The sequence below is a fragment of the Hypanus sabinus genome, chromosome 29 (assembly GCF_030144855.1).
Source record: "Hypanus sabinus isolate sHypSab1 chromosome 29, sHypSab1.hap1, whole genome shotgun sequence".
Taxonomy (NCBI): Eukaryota; Metazoa; Chordata; class Chondrichthyes; order Myliobatiformes; family Dasyatidae; genus Hypanus; species Hypanus sabinus.
The window spans coordinates 7,965,294-7,981,550 of record NC_082734.1 but is presented as its reverse complement, the minus strand read 5'-3'; the positions used below and the strand labels follow the sequence as shown (position 1 = coordinate 7,981,550).

The following is a 16,257-nucleotide window of genomic DNA, read 5'->3' as shown; positions in this document are numbered from 1 at the left end:
ATCTTAGCTCGAAGACTTGAGTAGATGTGGAAAGGATATTCCCCATGGTGGGCGAAGCCTAGGACAAGAGGGCACAGCCTCAGGATAGAGGGGCGTCCATTTACAACAGAGACGGGATAACTTTTGTTAGCCAGAGGGTGGTGGATTTGTGGAACTTGTTACCACAGGCAGCTGTGGAGATCAGGTCATTGGGTGTGTTTAAGGCAGAGATTGATAGATTCTTGATTGGCCATGGCATCAAAGGTTACGGGGAGAAGGCCAGGGAGTGGAGCTGAGGAGGGGAAGAAAAAGAATTAGCCATGATTAAATGGCGGAGCAAACTCGCTGGGCCAAATAGCCTAACTCTGCTCCTATGTCTTATAGTTTAAGGGGAACCTAAGGGGAAACTTCTTCAGTCAGAGGGTGGTGAGAATGTGGAACCAGCTGCCTACAGAAGTGGTGGATGTGGGTTTGATCTCAACATTTAGGAGAAGTTTTGATAAGTACGTGGAAGGGAGCATTATAGAGGGCTATGTTCCTCGTGCAGGTCAATAGGACTAGCACAGACTAGATGGATCGAATGGTTCCTGTACTGTAGTGTTCTATGACTCTTATAACATAGAACGGTACAGGACAGGACAGATCCCTTGACCCATGATGTCTGTGCTCACTCTGATGCCAAGAGATTAATCCAAACTGCAAATTCAACTGAAGTCCCAAATCAGCCCGTTTAATAATAAACACAGGAGATTTTGTGGATGCTGGAAATCTTGAGGAAAAAAATTACTGGAGGAACTCAGCATGTCAAGCAGCATCTACAGACGGGAGTAAACAGTCAACTTTTCGGGCCGAGACTCTCAATCACGACTGGAAAGGAAGGGGGAACAAGCCAGAAGCCCAGGAGGGGCATTAGGAGACGGAATACACGCTGGCAGGTGGTTGGTGAAATCAGATGTTGGTGGAGGGGAGAATGAAATAAGAAGCTGAGAGCTGATAGGTGGAAGAGGTGAAGGTCTGAAGAAGAAGGAATCTGCTAGGAGAGGACATGAAAAGTTGCTGACTCTGCCTCTCGGGACTGCAAAGCCATCTTAACTCAGCTGATAATCGCCTCCAATTGTCCCTGTTTCCAAGAAAAAAAATGCAGATCTCTACCCCCACCCCCCCCAGCAGCAAACAAGGTGCAGGAAGAACTCGGTGGGCCAGACAGCAACTGCGGAGAGAGACGGACAGTCAACATCTTGGCTCAAGAGCCTTCAGATCACCCACTTTGGCAGGAAAACCAGAAGATCAGATTATTATTTAAATGCTAGAGATTGCAGCGTGCTGCTGCGCAGAGGGATCTGAGAGTTCTGCAGGTGCAGCAGGCTATCGAGAAGGCAAATGGAATGTTGGCCTCCATTGCCAGAGGGATTGAATTTAAGAGCAGGGAGGTTATGCTGCAACTGTACCAGATACTGATGAGGCCGCACCTGGAGTACTGTGTGCAGTTCTGGTCTCCTTACTAGAGGAAGGATATACTGGCTTTGGAGGAGGTGCAGAGGAGGTTCACCAGGTTGATTCCAGAGGTGAGACGATTAGACTATGAGGAGAGATTGAGTCGCCTGGGACTGTACTCGCTGGAATGCAGAAGCATGAGAGGATATCTTATAGAAACATAAAATTATGAAAGGGATATACAAGATAGAGGCAGGAAAGTTGTTCCCACTAATAGGTGAGACTAGAACGAGGGGACGTAGCCTCAAGATTCGGGGGAGTAGATTGAGGACGGAGATGAGGAGGAACTGCTTTTCCCAGAGAGTGGTGAATCTGTGGAATTCACTGCCCAATGAAGCAGTGGAGGCTGCTTCAGTAAATATACTTAAGACAAGGTTGGATAGATTTTTGCATAGCAGGGGGAGATTGTTATGGGGGAAAGTCAAGTAGATGGAGATGAGTCCATGGCTCGATCAGCGAAGTAGACTCGACAGGCCAGATGGCCGACTCTTGCTCCTGTTTCTTATGTTCTTATAAAGTCTCAGTCCAGACTTTGTTGCTGGCATATGATTGACTGATTAGATAACTGCATTAACGAGCCGGTGTACATAGCAAAGTAGCCACCGAGTATATAGAAAAATAAAGTAGTGCAAAAACAGAGGAAGTGTTCATGGTCCGTCAGAAATCTGATGGTGGAGAGGAAGATATCCCCAACATGGAGTGTGCCAGTAATAATAAAGCTGATTCTGCTTCTTAAGGCACTGCCCATGTCAGAGTGGATTGTTACCACTGAAGAATAGGGTTCAGAGGTGTCTCTGTTCACTGCATCCCTTCAGACCCAGTGACAGGATTGATCCAAGGCGTTTACCATTGAAGCTTCTTGAAACTGAACTAAAGGACCCACCCAGCTAACGTCAGCTCTGTTGAACAGTGACATACTCTCCTGAACTCAGAGGCATGTGTTGACAGAATGGGAATCTTCCATGTAAATCCAAAATTCCACACTGCATGTTGAAACATCCCGTTCTGAGGGAAGCTTCCAGATTCATTGGACTTGCTGGGTAATTGCAATTTATACTCACCTCTAAAAAGGTGTAAAAGGTCTTAACAGATGTCGAACTCCCAGGAGGTTATTGACTTGTACAGTTTATCACTCAACGCTTCCATTCACATAGTGATGGCTAAACCACAGCACTGGCTTCCAGTGCCATCCCAAGTGTCCAGTTGTTAGCAAACTTGACGTAAAATCCGACCCCCCAGAGGTTAAATCACCTCTAAACATCTCACCTATCATATTGTTGGAAACAACCGTTTTTTTTAAAGAATTTTTTAAAAACTTATAACAAACTCCTGTATTTTTCACACTCAGTGGCAGAAAGCAGTTAAACTAAGTGTGTTTATTTATTGGGATATAGAGTTGAGCAAGCTCTTCAAGCCATGCCTCTCAGCAATCCCCAAGTTTAATCCTAGCCTAATCACAGGACGATTTACAATAACCAGCTAACCTGCCAACCAGTGCATCTTTGGAATGTGGGAGGAAATCAGAGCACTCAAGAGGAAACTCACACGGTCACGGAACATACAAACTTCTTACAGACAGCGGTGGTAAAAGAAACAGGGTCGCTAACACTACCTTGACACCCAAAGTTTATGACTTATTCTCATTTTTCATTGGCTAAGTATTAACACATTATCCATGTGACGTAATTGTTTTAAGTTGAGTAACCCATTAAATAGTTCATCTTTATCGAAGGAGTTTCTCTTATCTATAAAAGTAATGGATTTTTCAGAGGCTCCATAATGGCTTCCTTCCTATCTTTATTCCTTTGTCTTCACATCTATACACCTCAGAGCATAGTTTCTCAGCTCTTTATTTAGTTCGCTTAAGTATTTGTATGTTCATTTGTACTCTAAAATGAACTGAAATCTTGGAATTAAGACTGTTCATCATTCCTGACTCCCAGAAGAACCGCAAGGATCAGAACTTAAACCAAAGAACCAACAACATCCACCACTGCATCCAAATATCCCAATATGCGGACAATTACACTGAAAGGATTAAGTCTGACACTCTATTTATAAACGGGAAATGGATGAGGACACAATACCATGAAAGATAGGAACAGAATTAGGACATTTGGCCCGTCAAGACTGTTCACCATTCCATCATGGCTGGTTTTTTATCTCTCTACCCCATTCTCCTGCCTTCTCCCCGTAACATTCGACTCCCTTACTAATCGAGAACCTATCATTCTCCGCTTTAAATATACCCAGTGACTTGTCCTCCACAACCACCTGGCTAAAGAAATTCCACCTCATCTCTGTTCTATAGGGGCATCCTTCTATTTTGAGACTGTGCTCTCTGGTCCTAGACTCCCCCTCCACTTCCACTCTATCTAGGCCTTTTAATGTTTTGATAGATTTCATTGACATTCCCCCTCATACTTCTAAACTCCGGCAAGTACAGGCCCAGCAATTAAATGCATCTCATACATTAACCCTTCATTCATGTTATCATTCCCATGAACCTACACTGGGCCCGTTCCAATGCCAACACATCCTTTCTTTGATAAGGGGACCAAAACTGCTCACAATACTCCATGTGCTTTGACAAATGCCTGAACAGTACATCCTTGCATTTACATTCTAGTCATCTCAAGTTTGGTGTTTATAGCTCTGATATAACCTTGCACTTGCATTACTTACCACCAACTCAGTCCGCAAGTTAATCTTTAGGGAATCCTGCACGAGGACTCCCAAGTCACTTTTGCACCTTGAACCTCTGAATTTTCTCCCCACTTGGAAGCCATTCAGGACCTCCAACCTTGTGGTTTTCCATTCTTCCAGGAAGTGAAAAAGCTTCTGAACATTTACCCCATCTCATCAACAGAACGTAGAACAGTACAAGCCCTTTGGTCCATAATATTCTGAAGACTTTTTAAACTTGCTCCAAAATCAATCTCAACACTCCGCCCGCGCCCACGCACACACACAGAGCCTTCCATTTTTCTATCATGCATGTACCTGTCCAAGAGTCCTTGAAAAGTCTCTAATATTTCACTCTCTACCACCACCCCAGAGAGAGGAGGAAAAAATAGACCTTGATGCCGTTGAGTTGTAGAACAGAGAGGTGCTGGAAATTGTGGAAATGTAGTAACAAAACGGCATTTTTGTCTGCAACAAAATGGAACCTGCATTGTTTTGCCAATAGTGTTCATTCAACATTTTGCCGATGGAACCCGAGTCCTTGACAAACTGCAGACCAGCAAATCTGTCACTGGAAGAATGCCATACACTGTTTAAGCAGGATGGAATGCATCCTTCCCTTGACTGAAAGCACGAATAGCTGTACTTTGTGTATACAGGAGTGGCTATGTCGTCTTTTTTTTGGAGGCCATCACCGGCACTTGTGCAGTGCTAGTCTCCCCTTGCTGCATTTATGATTGATCCACCCTGACTTAATTGATGCAGTGAAAAGGTGCTCAGCAAAATCTGGAATACACGAGAATCCAGATAGTTACAAAGTCTGTCTTTGTTACTTATGGTCATCAGTGATCCTTCCTCTTCTGGACATTATCTGTGCTGTCAGTGATAACATTAACCAGAGTTAACAGCAGGAAACAAGTTTCAGTATTAAACTCCTCCCTCCAAGCAGACTACAACCTTGTCAGGGTGCTTCAATGACCTGGAGAGCTACTTTGGCTGGAGTCAGGGCCTTGTGCTTTGACTCATGCCTAACAGGTCAAAGGGTAGAGGGTTCACTTTGACTGCTAAGAGTGGTCCACCAGATTCAGCACAGGGCTGAACCCTGACTGGAAAAACAAAATAGTTATGGAAACAGCAATGAAGAATCCTTCTATATCTGTGTGTGACGGTTAAAGGACAGAGAAGGAAGACTTTCATTGCTGCCCTAAACGTCCAGCAGCGTAACGGGCAGTAAGCAAACTTCTCCGTGCCTGATTAAAGTCTGCAACATAGGAATAAATATCACCACACAACAAAGACAAAACATTTTGCCTTCAAACTGGTCCTTAGTTTATTTTCCAGGATTACAACTCAGAAGTCGCGCTTGTAGATAGCTCCATAAATACAGCGAGCGGGAAAGTCCGTGATCCCCCAGGGTTCAGTGGTATTTCCTCCAGCGTTCGTGCTCTACAAGGACACAAAACCAGCAGATCAGCCAGAGGAACGTCAGCCTTCTTGGACATTCAAACCCAACCTGTAGAGCTCTATTTTCTGGGCAGAGGTTGATAGATACTTGATTAGTCAGGGTGTGAAGGGATACGGGGAGAAGGCAGGAGATTGGGGCTGAGAGGGAAAATGGATCAGCATGATGAAATGGCGGAGCAGACCCAATGGGCCAAATGGCCTAATTCTGCTTCTGTATCTTACAGTATTTATACTTATTGTGTGTTTTTGTTTGGATTATTATTGCGTTTTTTATCATTTGTGTTTTTTCTGTGCTACATTAGATCTGGAGTAACAATGACTTTGGTCTCCTTTCCACTTGTGTACAGGAAATGAGATTGGACAATCTTGATCTCAGGCATTTAAAAAAAAACCCAGGAGATATTGTTTATCCAGTTTACTCTATATTTAATACAAAGATAAGAATATTATTGACAAATTATGGCAAATGATCTGGCATTTGGCAAATTAATTTGGCGTAGTGTTTTGCACAAGTATCAATGTACTGTTCTATACTTTATACATGCTGTTCGCTCTGTTCTTGAAACAATGTCACTGCCGATGAGGCCCCAGTTTAACATCTCATATGAAAGATGGCAAGGATTCTGCATTTTCTCAGAATTGAGGATTACAAACTCAAGTCTCCAGGGAAGGACTCAAATCCAAAAAAATAGAGCATTTCAAAAACTCTCACCCTGTGACAAAAGGAAGTCACGTTCACCTTAATATCAAGCAAATCCTTTTCTACCTTCAGCAGACTGGCATCTTCGCCATTCCCTCCAATTTTTAAGCGGAAGACAAATAGTATTTCTGTCTGTAAAATTAATTTAACAAAGCAACAAACACAAAATGCTGGATGAACTCAGCAGGCCAGGCAACCTCCATGGAAAAGAGTGAACATTCGACATTCGAGGCTGAGACCCTTCAGAGTCCTGATGAGTTCCTCCAGTTTGTGTGCGTTGCTTTGGAGTTCCAGCGTCCTTTTGGATTTCTTGTGTTTATTCATTTAGCAAGAACCTGGTTGTCTCACGGACACCAATATCAATATTGACTCTATCTTCCAGGTTTACTCAATTGAAATTTCAATTTAAATTTCTCAGCCGTGCCAAGATCAGAACCATCACTGGATCATTAACACGGACGTGCTGGTGAGCTCTCCTATCAAACCCTGTCTTTTCTTCCCCCTCCACTAAAGGATTCCACTTACTGAGGTGATCGTAGTCCCAGACGTAACTGAGCACGACGTAGCCAGCCAGCAACATGGCAACCCCGCCAATGCCACCTCGTTTCACGTTGATGTACTTGTTGTAGTATCGATCGCGGCCTAGAGGATGGAGAGCAAAGAAAGACACCAGAGACGTGGCTTAAGTCCAGATCGGTATTGACCAGCTCATTTCCACAGCATGGAGAGTCGCCCCAGCTAAGGGAAACCAAACCCAGCACTGCACTTCCTTCAGAGCACGGAACGTTCACGTCACACACCCACTGTTTATTTATTTCTTTAGCAATACATCATGGTAACAAACCCTTCTGGCCCAACGAGTCCACTCCACCAATCACACCCATGTCGCCAAATAACCTACTAACCGGCCCGTCTTTGGAATGTGGAGGAAATCCGGAGCATGCGTTTGAAACCCACACGGTCACGGGGAGAACGTACAAACTCCCTATAGACAGTGGCTGAAGTGAATCCATGACCTAGTAAAGCAGCCAGCATCATCAAAGATCCACCACCCTGGACATCAGGGCAGTGCAGTGGTTAGCACAATGCTTTACAGTACAGACGACCCGGGGTTCAGTTCCCACCATTGCCTCTAAGGGGGTTGCACGTTCTCCCCGTGACTGCATGGGTTTCCTCCCACAATCCAAAGGCATACAGGTTGGTAGGTTAATTGCTTGACTGTAAATTGTCCTGTGATTAGGCTAGGATTAAAATCTGGGGGTTGCTAGGTAGCACGGCATAAAGGGCCAGAAGGACCCATTCCACGCTGTATCTCAACTAAAAATTAAATAAATAAAAACTGTTTTCTACCAACCCTCCCCCCCCCCCCCCCCACCACCACCACCACCAATCAGGTAGAAGGTATAGAAGCCTGAAACATGTACCACCAGGCTTAAGGCAAACACGAGGAAATCTGCAGATGCTGGAAATTCAAGCAAAGCTCACAAAATGCTGGTGGAACACAGCAGGGCAGGCAGCAAATACAGGGAGAAGCACTGTCGACGTTTCAGGCCGAGACCCTTCGTCAGGAATGTGTGCCACCAGGCTGAAGGACAGCTTTTATCTCACTGTTATCAGACTGCTGAATGGTCCCCTAGTAAGAAAGCTTAAGACTTTTGACCTCACAGTCTACCCAATTGTCAACTTGCATGGTACTTTCTCCGTACCTGTTATCACTTGATCCTGCATACTGTTATTGTTTTACCTTGTCCTACCTCAATGCAATGAATTGATCGGTATGCCAGGCAAGCTTTTCATTGTACCTTGGTACATTAATCTGCTAGGGTGGTGGTACAGGCAGATACATTTGGGACATCTGAGAAAATCTTAAGACACATGGATGATAGAAAAATGGAAAGGTATATAGCAGGACTATGGATGGACACTATAAGGCAGCTATGAATGCAACATTATCTACATTGAGCTGCCTTGGCGAGGATAAAAATTCATTTAGGGCAACTATCCATAGGGTCGTCATGAGTCGACAATGACTTGTTGGCCCTTAACAACATGTTTGTGGTGGGGGGGGGGGGGGGGGGGAAAGAGTTAGATTGATCCGAGAGTTAAGGTCAGCACATCATGGGCTGAAGGGGCTGTACACTGAACTCCCTGAGACCACCTAGAATTCATCATCTATGAGATGTCAGGAGCGTTATACTGTTTCCAACTTGAGTTGTAAATTAATCTTATGCTAAATGTCAATCTGCTAGAATATTTGTTAATTTATTTGCGGTGAAATGACTTTATGCATTGTGCACCTTGGTCTGGAGGAACGTTGTTTCATTATGGAGAACATATAGAACATAGAACATAGCACAGTACAGGCCCTTCGGTCCACAACGTTGTGCCGACCCTCAAACCCTGCCTCCCATTTAACCCTCCACCTTAAATTCCTCCATATACCTGTCTAGTAGTCTCTTAAACTTCACTCGTGTTATCTGCCTCCACCACTGACTCAGGCAGTGCATTCTACGCACGAACCACTCTGAGTGAAATATCCCCCTTGAACATCCCTCCCCTTACCTTAAAGCCATGTCCTCTTGTACTGAGCAGTGCTGCCCTGGGGAAGAGGCGCTGGCTGTCCACTCTTAATATCTTGTATACCTCTATCATGTCTCCTCTCATCCTCCTTCTCTCCAAAGAGTAAAGCCCTAGCTCCCTTAATCTCTGATCATTATCCATACTCTCTAAACCAGGCAGCATCCTGGTAAATCTCCTCTGTACCCTTTCCAATGCTTCCACATCCTTCCTATAGTGAGGCGACCAGAACTGGACACAGTACTCCAAATGTGGCCTAACCAGAGTTTTATAGAGCTGCATCATTACATCGTGTCTCTTAAACTCTATCCCTCGACTTATGAAAGCTAACACCCCATAAGCTTTCTTAATTATCCTATCTACCTGTGAGGCAACTTTCAGGAATCTGTGGACATGTACACCCAGATCTCTCTGCTCCTCCACACTACCAGGTATCCTGCCATTTACTTTGCACTCTGCCTTGGAGTTTGTCCTTCCAAAGTGTACCACCTCACACTTCTCTGGGTTGAACTCCATCTGCCACTTCTCAGCCCTCTTCTGCATCCTATCAATGTCTCTCTGCAATCTTAGACAATCCTCTACACTATCTGCAACACCACCAATCTTTGTGTCATCTGCAAACTTGCCAACCCACCCTTCTACCCCCACATCCAGGTCGCTAATAAAAATCACAAAAGGTAGAGGTCCCAGAACCGATCCTTGTGGGACACCACTAGTCACAACCATCCAATCTGAATGTACTCCCTCCACCACGACCCCCTGCCTTCTGCAGGCAAGCCAATTCTGAATCCACCTGGTCAAACTTCCCTGGATCCCATGCCTTCTGACTTTCTGAATAAGCCTACTGTGTGGAACCTTGTCAAATGCCTTACTAAAATCCATGTAGATCACGTCTACTGCACTACCCTCATCTATATGCCTGGTCACCTTCTCAAAGAACTCTATCAGGCTTGTTAGGCACGATCTGCCCTTCACAAAGCCATGCTGACTGTCCCTGATCAGACCATGATTCTCTAAATGCCCACAGATCCTATCTCTAAGAATCTTTTCCAACAGCTTTCCCACCACGGATGTAAGGCTCACTGGTCTATAATTACCTGGACTATCCCTACTACCTTTTTTGAACAAGAGGACAACATTCGCCTCCCTCCAACCCTCCGGTACCATTCCCGTGGATATGTCAAATCAAATTTAATTATCGTTTAACCATAATGCACACAGCGAACAAAACAGTGTTCCTTTGGGGCCAAGGTGCAAAACCAACAAAATAGCACATGGCAAGGAAAGAAGCATATTCATGTGAACAAAAACTTTTATTATATATATAGTCAAGACCCTGAGCAACATGTCCTGACAACTGTATACAGCTGAATGACAATAAACTTGAACTTGCTGTTGTGTTCTATAATAATTTACCCGTTTCAGGGGTTAAGTGGGCTGATACACTTACCTCGCCGTAAAGCACCCAGAACACCATTGGGACTGAAATCCCGTGCAAAAACCCAGCGGGAGAGCTCTCCCAGCTTCACGTCCATCAGGCGCTTCTCCGCAACTGGAACTGGTGGCACAGAAGCAGAGAGGTCAGACATGGTTACAGGCACAAAGGTCACACAACACACAGAACCGCAAACACTTCCTCTCTGGCAATTTCCTCAAGAGGTTACGATTGTTAGCGTATTTATTCAGCATTTGGGATCAGTGCACATTGTCCATCCAGAATGGTCAGTCAGCTTCATGGATCACTGTGGGCAGCAGGATGACGACAGCACGACTGCCCATCACCCTCAGCCCCCAGCAAAACAATTACCCGTCTGTAAGTGTCCCGGCATATTACTATTTGTTATATACAGCAATATGATCACTACATATTACAATGCATTGTTATCATTAGGGGAAAGGGTGCTTGGGAAGCTGAAAGGTCACCTGGACCAGATGGACTACACCCCAGGGTTCTGAAAGAGGTAGCGGAAGAGTTTGTGGAGCCGTTGGTACAGCTCTATCAAGAACCACTAGATCCTGGCATAGTTCCGAAGTACGGGAAAATTGCAAAGGACACTCCACTCTTCAAGAAGGGAGGGAGGCAGAAGGATGGAAATGATAGGCCAGTTAGCTTGACCTTAGCAGTAGGGAAGAGGTTGGAGCTGATTGTTAAGGAGAAGGTCTCATTGTACCTGGAGGCCCATGATAAAATAGGCCAAAGTCAGCATGGTTTCTTCAAGAGCAGCTCCTGCTTGACAAAGCTGTTGGAATTCTTTGAGGAAACAACAAGCAGGACGAACAAAGGAGAACTGGTGGACATGGTGTTCTCGGATTTTCACAAGGCCTTTGACAAGAAGAGCTGATGGTATTACAGGATAGGAGAAAGGCTGATTGGCAGGAGGCAAAGATTCAGATTAAAGGGGGGCTTTTCAGGTTGGCTGCCAGTGACCAGTGATGTTCCGACTGCTTCTTTATAAGTTTTATGTTAATGACTTGGATGATGAAATTGATTACCTTGTGGCCAACTTTGCAGATGATACAAAGGAGGGGCGGGTAGCGTTGAAGAAGCAGGGCATCTGCGGAAGGACTAAGATTAAAAGAATGAGCAGAGAAATGGCAGATGGAATGCTGTGTAGGGAAGCGTACGGTCGTGCAGACTATGCACAGAATAAAAGCACAGACTACTTTCTAAACGGGGAAAAATTTCAAAAATCTGAGATGCAAAGGGATTCAGGAGACCTCGCGCAGGATTCCTTGAAGGTGAACTTGCGGGTTGAGTCAGTGGTGAGGAAGGCATATGTGATGTTTGCATTCATCTCAAGAGGACTAGAGTACAAAAGCAAGGGTGTCATCAGGCACAGGTCAGACCACACTTACTGTAAACAGACTTGGGACCCTCATCTAAGAAAGGATGTGCTAACATTGGAGACGGTTCAGAGGAGGTTCACTAGAATGTTCCTAGGAATGAAAGGGTTAACGTGTGAGAAGTGTTTGATGGCTCTGGGCCTGGACTAAATTTTATTCAGAGTAAGGAAGGTTCTCATTGAAACTTACTGAATATTGGAAGGCCTAGATAAGAGCGGATGTTTCCCTTTACAGGGGAATCTAGGGCCAGAGGGCACAGCCTCAGAATGGAGGGACGTCCAATTTGAACAGAGATGAGGAGGAATTCCTTTAGCCAGAGAGTGTGGTGAATCTGTCGAATTTGATGCCACAGGCATTTCTGGAGGCCAGGTTGTTGGGTATATTTAAGGCAGAGGTTGATAGATTCTTGATTAATCAGGGCGTGAAAGATTTTGGGGGGAAAGTAGGAGATTGGGTGTTAAAATGGATCAGCCCTGATGAAACGGTAGGGCAGACTCGATGGGCCAAATGGCTTAATATTGCTCCAATGTCTTATGGTTTTATATGGCATACTTGTCTTAGGAGCATGAGGGCATTTCTCTTTAAAGCAGGAGCTCCCAATCCTCTTTGTACCATGGATCACTAACTACCATTAACCAAGGGGTCTGTAGATCCCAGGTTGGGGACCCCTGCTTTGGAGTGAAGAGTGAGAGGCAACTTGATAGAGGTGTATAAGATCATAAGGGGGATGAATAGAGTAGACTTGCCAGTGTCTTTTTCCCACAGTGGCAATGGCGCACATCAGAAGGCATCCATTTCAGGTGAGTGGAAGAAAGCTGAGTAGAAATGGCAGAGGAAGTGTTTCTTTTTACACAGAGTGTAAAAAGTGCCCAGACTCTGCTAAGCAGGGGGAGGGGGAGTGTTAGAGGCTGATAACGAGGGGCTTTTAAGAGACTTAGGTACAAGGATGAGAGAAAAATGGAGAGTTGCAGGTTATGTGGAAGGGTTAAAATTTCAGCACATCCTGGGTCAAAGGGCCCATGCTGTTTCCTTGTTTGAATTCATAGACACCAATAACACAAACATCCGCACCTTTACTTCCACCCAGAGTCATTTAAAATCTTAAAACAAATTCATCAAATTCCCACTGACACTGATCAGCAGGTTTTTCAAACATTAAAAATCTATCCTTAAACGTAATTCCTTAGGTACAACTCAGTGCTACAGCTCCACTGAGTACGGTCAAGCCCCCCCCCCCCACCCGCGAAAGGAGGGTTGGGCATGGGGCTAGCAGCCCCACAACCCCATCCCGTAAAAACCCAGAGCTACAGAGATGCCAGCAGAAGGCTCTAAGACCTCAACCCCGGGATCTTCACTGAGATGTGTGAAGTCATGAGGTGAGAGTAGAAGCCACAGGCCGATCAACCATCCACTGGCCCAGGACAGGGGACTCTGGTGAGCTGCCCACGCCCCAGTAGGGGTGACAGGCCTCAGAAGAACACAAAGCTACCATAACACACAAGAAGAATAATCAGCCACACAAAAGGTTCTGCTGTAAGTCCAGAGCAACACACAAAATGCAGATCAGGCAGCATCTACACAAAGGGAAAATAAACAAGTTGACGTTTCAGGCCGAGATAGCCGAAAGGGTCTCAACGCAAAAGGTAGCCTATCCGTTTCCCTCCACAGCTGTCGAGTTCCTCTTGTGTCCGTCTCCAAGCACAATACCCTCCTCAATCACATCAGATGCTGTCATACGTGGTGAAATTTGTTGTCTTTGTGGCAGCAGTGCAATGCATAATAGGAGAGAAAAACTGAATTATAGTCAGCATATATTAAATAGTTAAACAATTAGTGCAAACATAGAAATAAAAAAGCAATGAGGTAGTGTTCATGGGTTCAATGCCCATTCAGAAATCAGATGGCAGAGGGGAAGAAGCTGTCAATGAATCGTTGAGTGTGTCCCTTCAGCCTCTTGTACCTCCTGCCTGATGGTAACAATGAGAAGAGGGCATGTCCTGAGTGATGGGGGTCTTTAATGATGGACACCACCTTTTGAGGCACCGCTCCTTGAAAATGTCCTGGATACTACAGACCTTAATCATCTCCTAGTCGGCTGAATTGTACTGAGCACAGATTCCAATTAATTTCAAAATCCACATTCCTATGCTGATTTCATCCAACACACTCTTTCCCAAGCTGAACTCTTACCAGCTCTATCACAAAATCCCTGGAATGACTGACACTGACAATTTAATTCCTAATATTCCAACACACAGTCCCCCTCCCAAGGGTATATTCAACCTCCAGTCAACTCCAAAGGGACATCGCCTTTGCCCCTCCACCTCACAGCCAATCGTCTCTTACGTTGGAATCTGGCTCCATGTCCAACACACTCTGCCTGGGGTTGTCTCCACCACCCGCCCGCTCCCCAGCCCCCTACCCTCTGGGTCGGAGAGACGGCAGAAGCTGGAAATCTGGAGCAGCACACGCAAAAGGCTGGAGATTCTAACGAAAGGCCTCGGGCTGCAACGACAGTTCCCAATCATGGATATTTCCTGACCCGCTGATTTCCTCCAGCGTGTTATACGTGAGGCTACACCACTCAAATCCCTCCCCAACACTGACCTCTTGCCCTTGCTGTCCAGCCAACGACCCAGGGCAGGATTCCACCCATTCAGGGTGACCTTGCTGACAAATGCTTCCGACCGGCTCCCTGCTCCCCATACACCGTCCCCCCGACCCCGCGGGACGCATCGTATCGAGCAGCCCCCATCGGATACATTGTCGCCAGCCCCGGCGCTGCGAACGCCACAGTATCCCCGCTCGCTACATTGTATCCAGCCCCGCGCTCACCTGGCCGGTCCGCCATCTTCGCTGCCCTGCCCGGTCGGAGCCCCGCGCGACTCTTGCGTGATTACGTCAGGAGAGACGGCCGTCGCCGCTCTTCCAATCGCGTGCCGCCGAAGGAAGGCCGGCGAACCAGCGGGGCCAATCACCTTCGAGAAGATGGTCCATTTTACTGGCCTATGGGAGGCTGGTTTTGTCTTCGTGGAATAACTCCATCGAGAAGTAAGTTTGCTCAGGTCAAAAAGGTCAGTTGCTGTATGTGAAGCAACAAGTTTGCCCCGTCGGAGGCGCAGACGTATTTACATTTCATAGGTATACATCGAGGGCGTAGGCCATTCGGCCCAACTAGCCCATGCTGACCAGGATGCCTACCTGTGTTCAAAGTCAAGTTTACTGTCGTAGGCCCGGATGTCCTGGTATAAAAACACAGAAACATAGAAAACCTACAGGACAATAAGGCCCTTCGGCCCACAAAGTTGTGTCAAACATGTACTTACTTTAGAAATGACTAGGCTTACCCATAGCCCTCTATTTTTCTAAGCTCCATGTACCTATCCCAAAGTCTCTTAAAAGACCCTATCATATCCGCCTCCACCACCGTTGCCGACAGCCCATTCCACACACTCACCACTCTCTGAGTAAAAGACTTACCCCCGACATCTCCTCTGTACCTACTCCCCAGCACCTTAAACCTGTGTCCTCTTGTGGCAACCATTTCAGCCCTGGGAAAAAGCCTCCGACTATCCACACGATCAATGCCTCTCATCATCTTATACACCTCCGTCAGGTCACCTCTCATCCTCCTTCACTCCAAGGAGAAAAGGCCGAGTTCACTCAACCTATTCTCATAAGGCATGCTCCCCAATCCAGGCAACATCCTTGTAAATCTCTTCTGCACCCTTTCCATGGTTTCCACATCCTTCCTGTAGTGAGGCAATCAGAACTGAGCACAATACTCCAAGTGGGGTCTGACCAGGGTCCTATTTAGCTGCAACATTACCTCTCAGCTCCTAAATTCAATACCACGATTGATAAAGGCCAATACACCATATGCCTTCTTAACCACAGAGTCAACCTGCCCAGCAGTTTTGAGTGTCCTATGGACTCGGACCCCAAGATCCCTCTGATCCTCCACACTGCCAGGAGTCTTACCATTCTGCCATCATATTTGACCTACCAAAATGAACCACTTCACACTTATGTGGGTTGAACTCCATCTGCCACTTCTCAGCCAGTTTTGGATCAATGTCCCGTTGTAACCTCTGACAGCCCTTCACACGATCCACAACACCTCCAACCTTTGTGTCATCCGCAAACTTACTAACCCATCCATCCACTTCCTCATCCAGGTCACAAAAATTAACGTTTTGTTACATAAACATAACACAACCATAAATTAACATAAATTAGCATGACAAAATAAACATAATTACAAGGGACTGCAGGTTCTGGAATCCAGAGCAATGCACAAAGTGTTGGATTAAATCAACTGTTGCTGGGCTTGTGGGACCAGAGGGGCCTATTCCATGCTCTGTCCCAACAAATACACTCAGCAAGTCAGGAAATGGTTGATGTTTCGCATTGGGATGGTGATCATAGTGGTGTGAATCACATCGACAGAGAGTGAGAGTGAAAATAAAATATGGTCCGAGGAAGCGTTAGGGTTTTTCAGGTAGAATCAAGAT

At 45.8% G+C, this 16,257-nt stretch overlaps 1 protein-coding gene across 1 annotated transcript; it reads right to left on the bottom strand.

Annotated features, from left to right (window-relative positions):
* Window positions 1–5,463: 5,463 nt before the first annotated feature.
* LOC132382950 (ATP synthase subunit f, mitochondrial-like) lies at window positions 5,464–14,696 on the bottom strand. Its single transcript, XM_059953559.1, has 4 exons — window positions 14,579–14,696; window positions 10,350–10,457; window positions 6,848–6,964; window positions 5,464–5,604 (listed from the first exon to the last, which is right to left on the bottom strand). The coding sequence occupies exons 1-4, from the start codon at window positions 14,592–14,594 to the stop codon at window positions 5,576–5,578; spliced, it is 270 nt and encodes an 89-aa protein (XP_059809542.1). The 5' UTR covers window positions 14,595–14,696; the 3' UTR covers window positions 5,464–5,575.
* Between the last annotated feature and the right edge of the window lie 1,561 nt (window positions 14,697–16,257).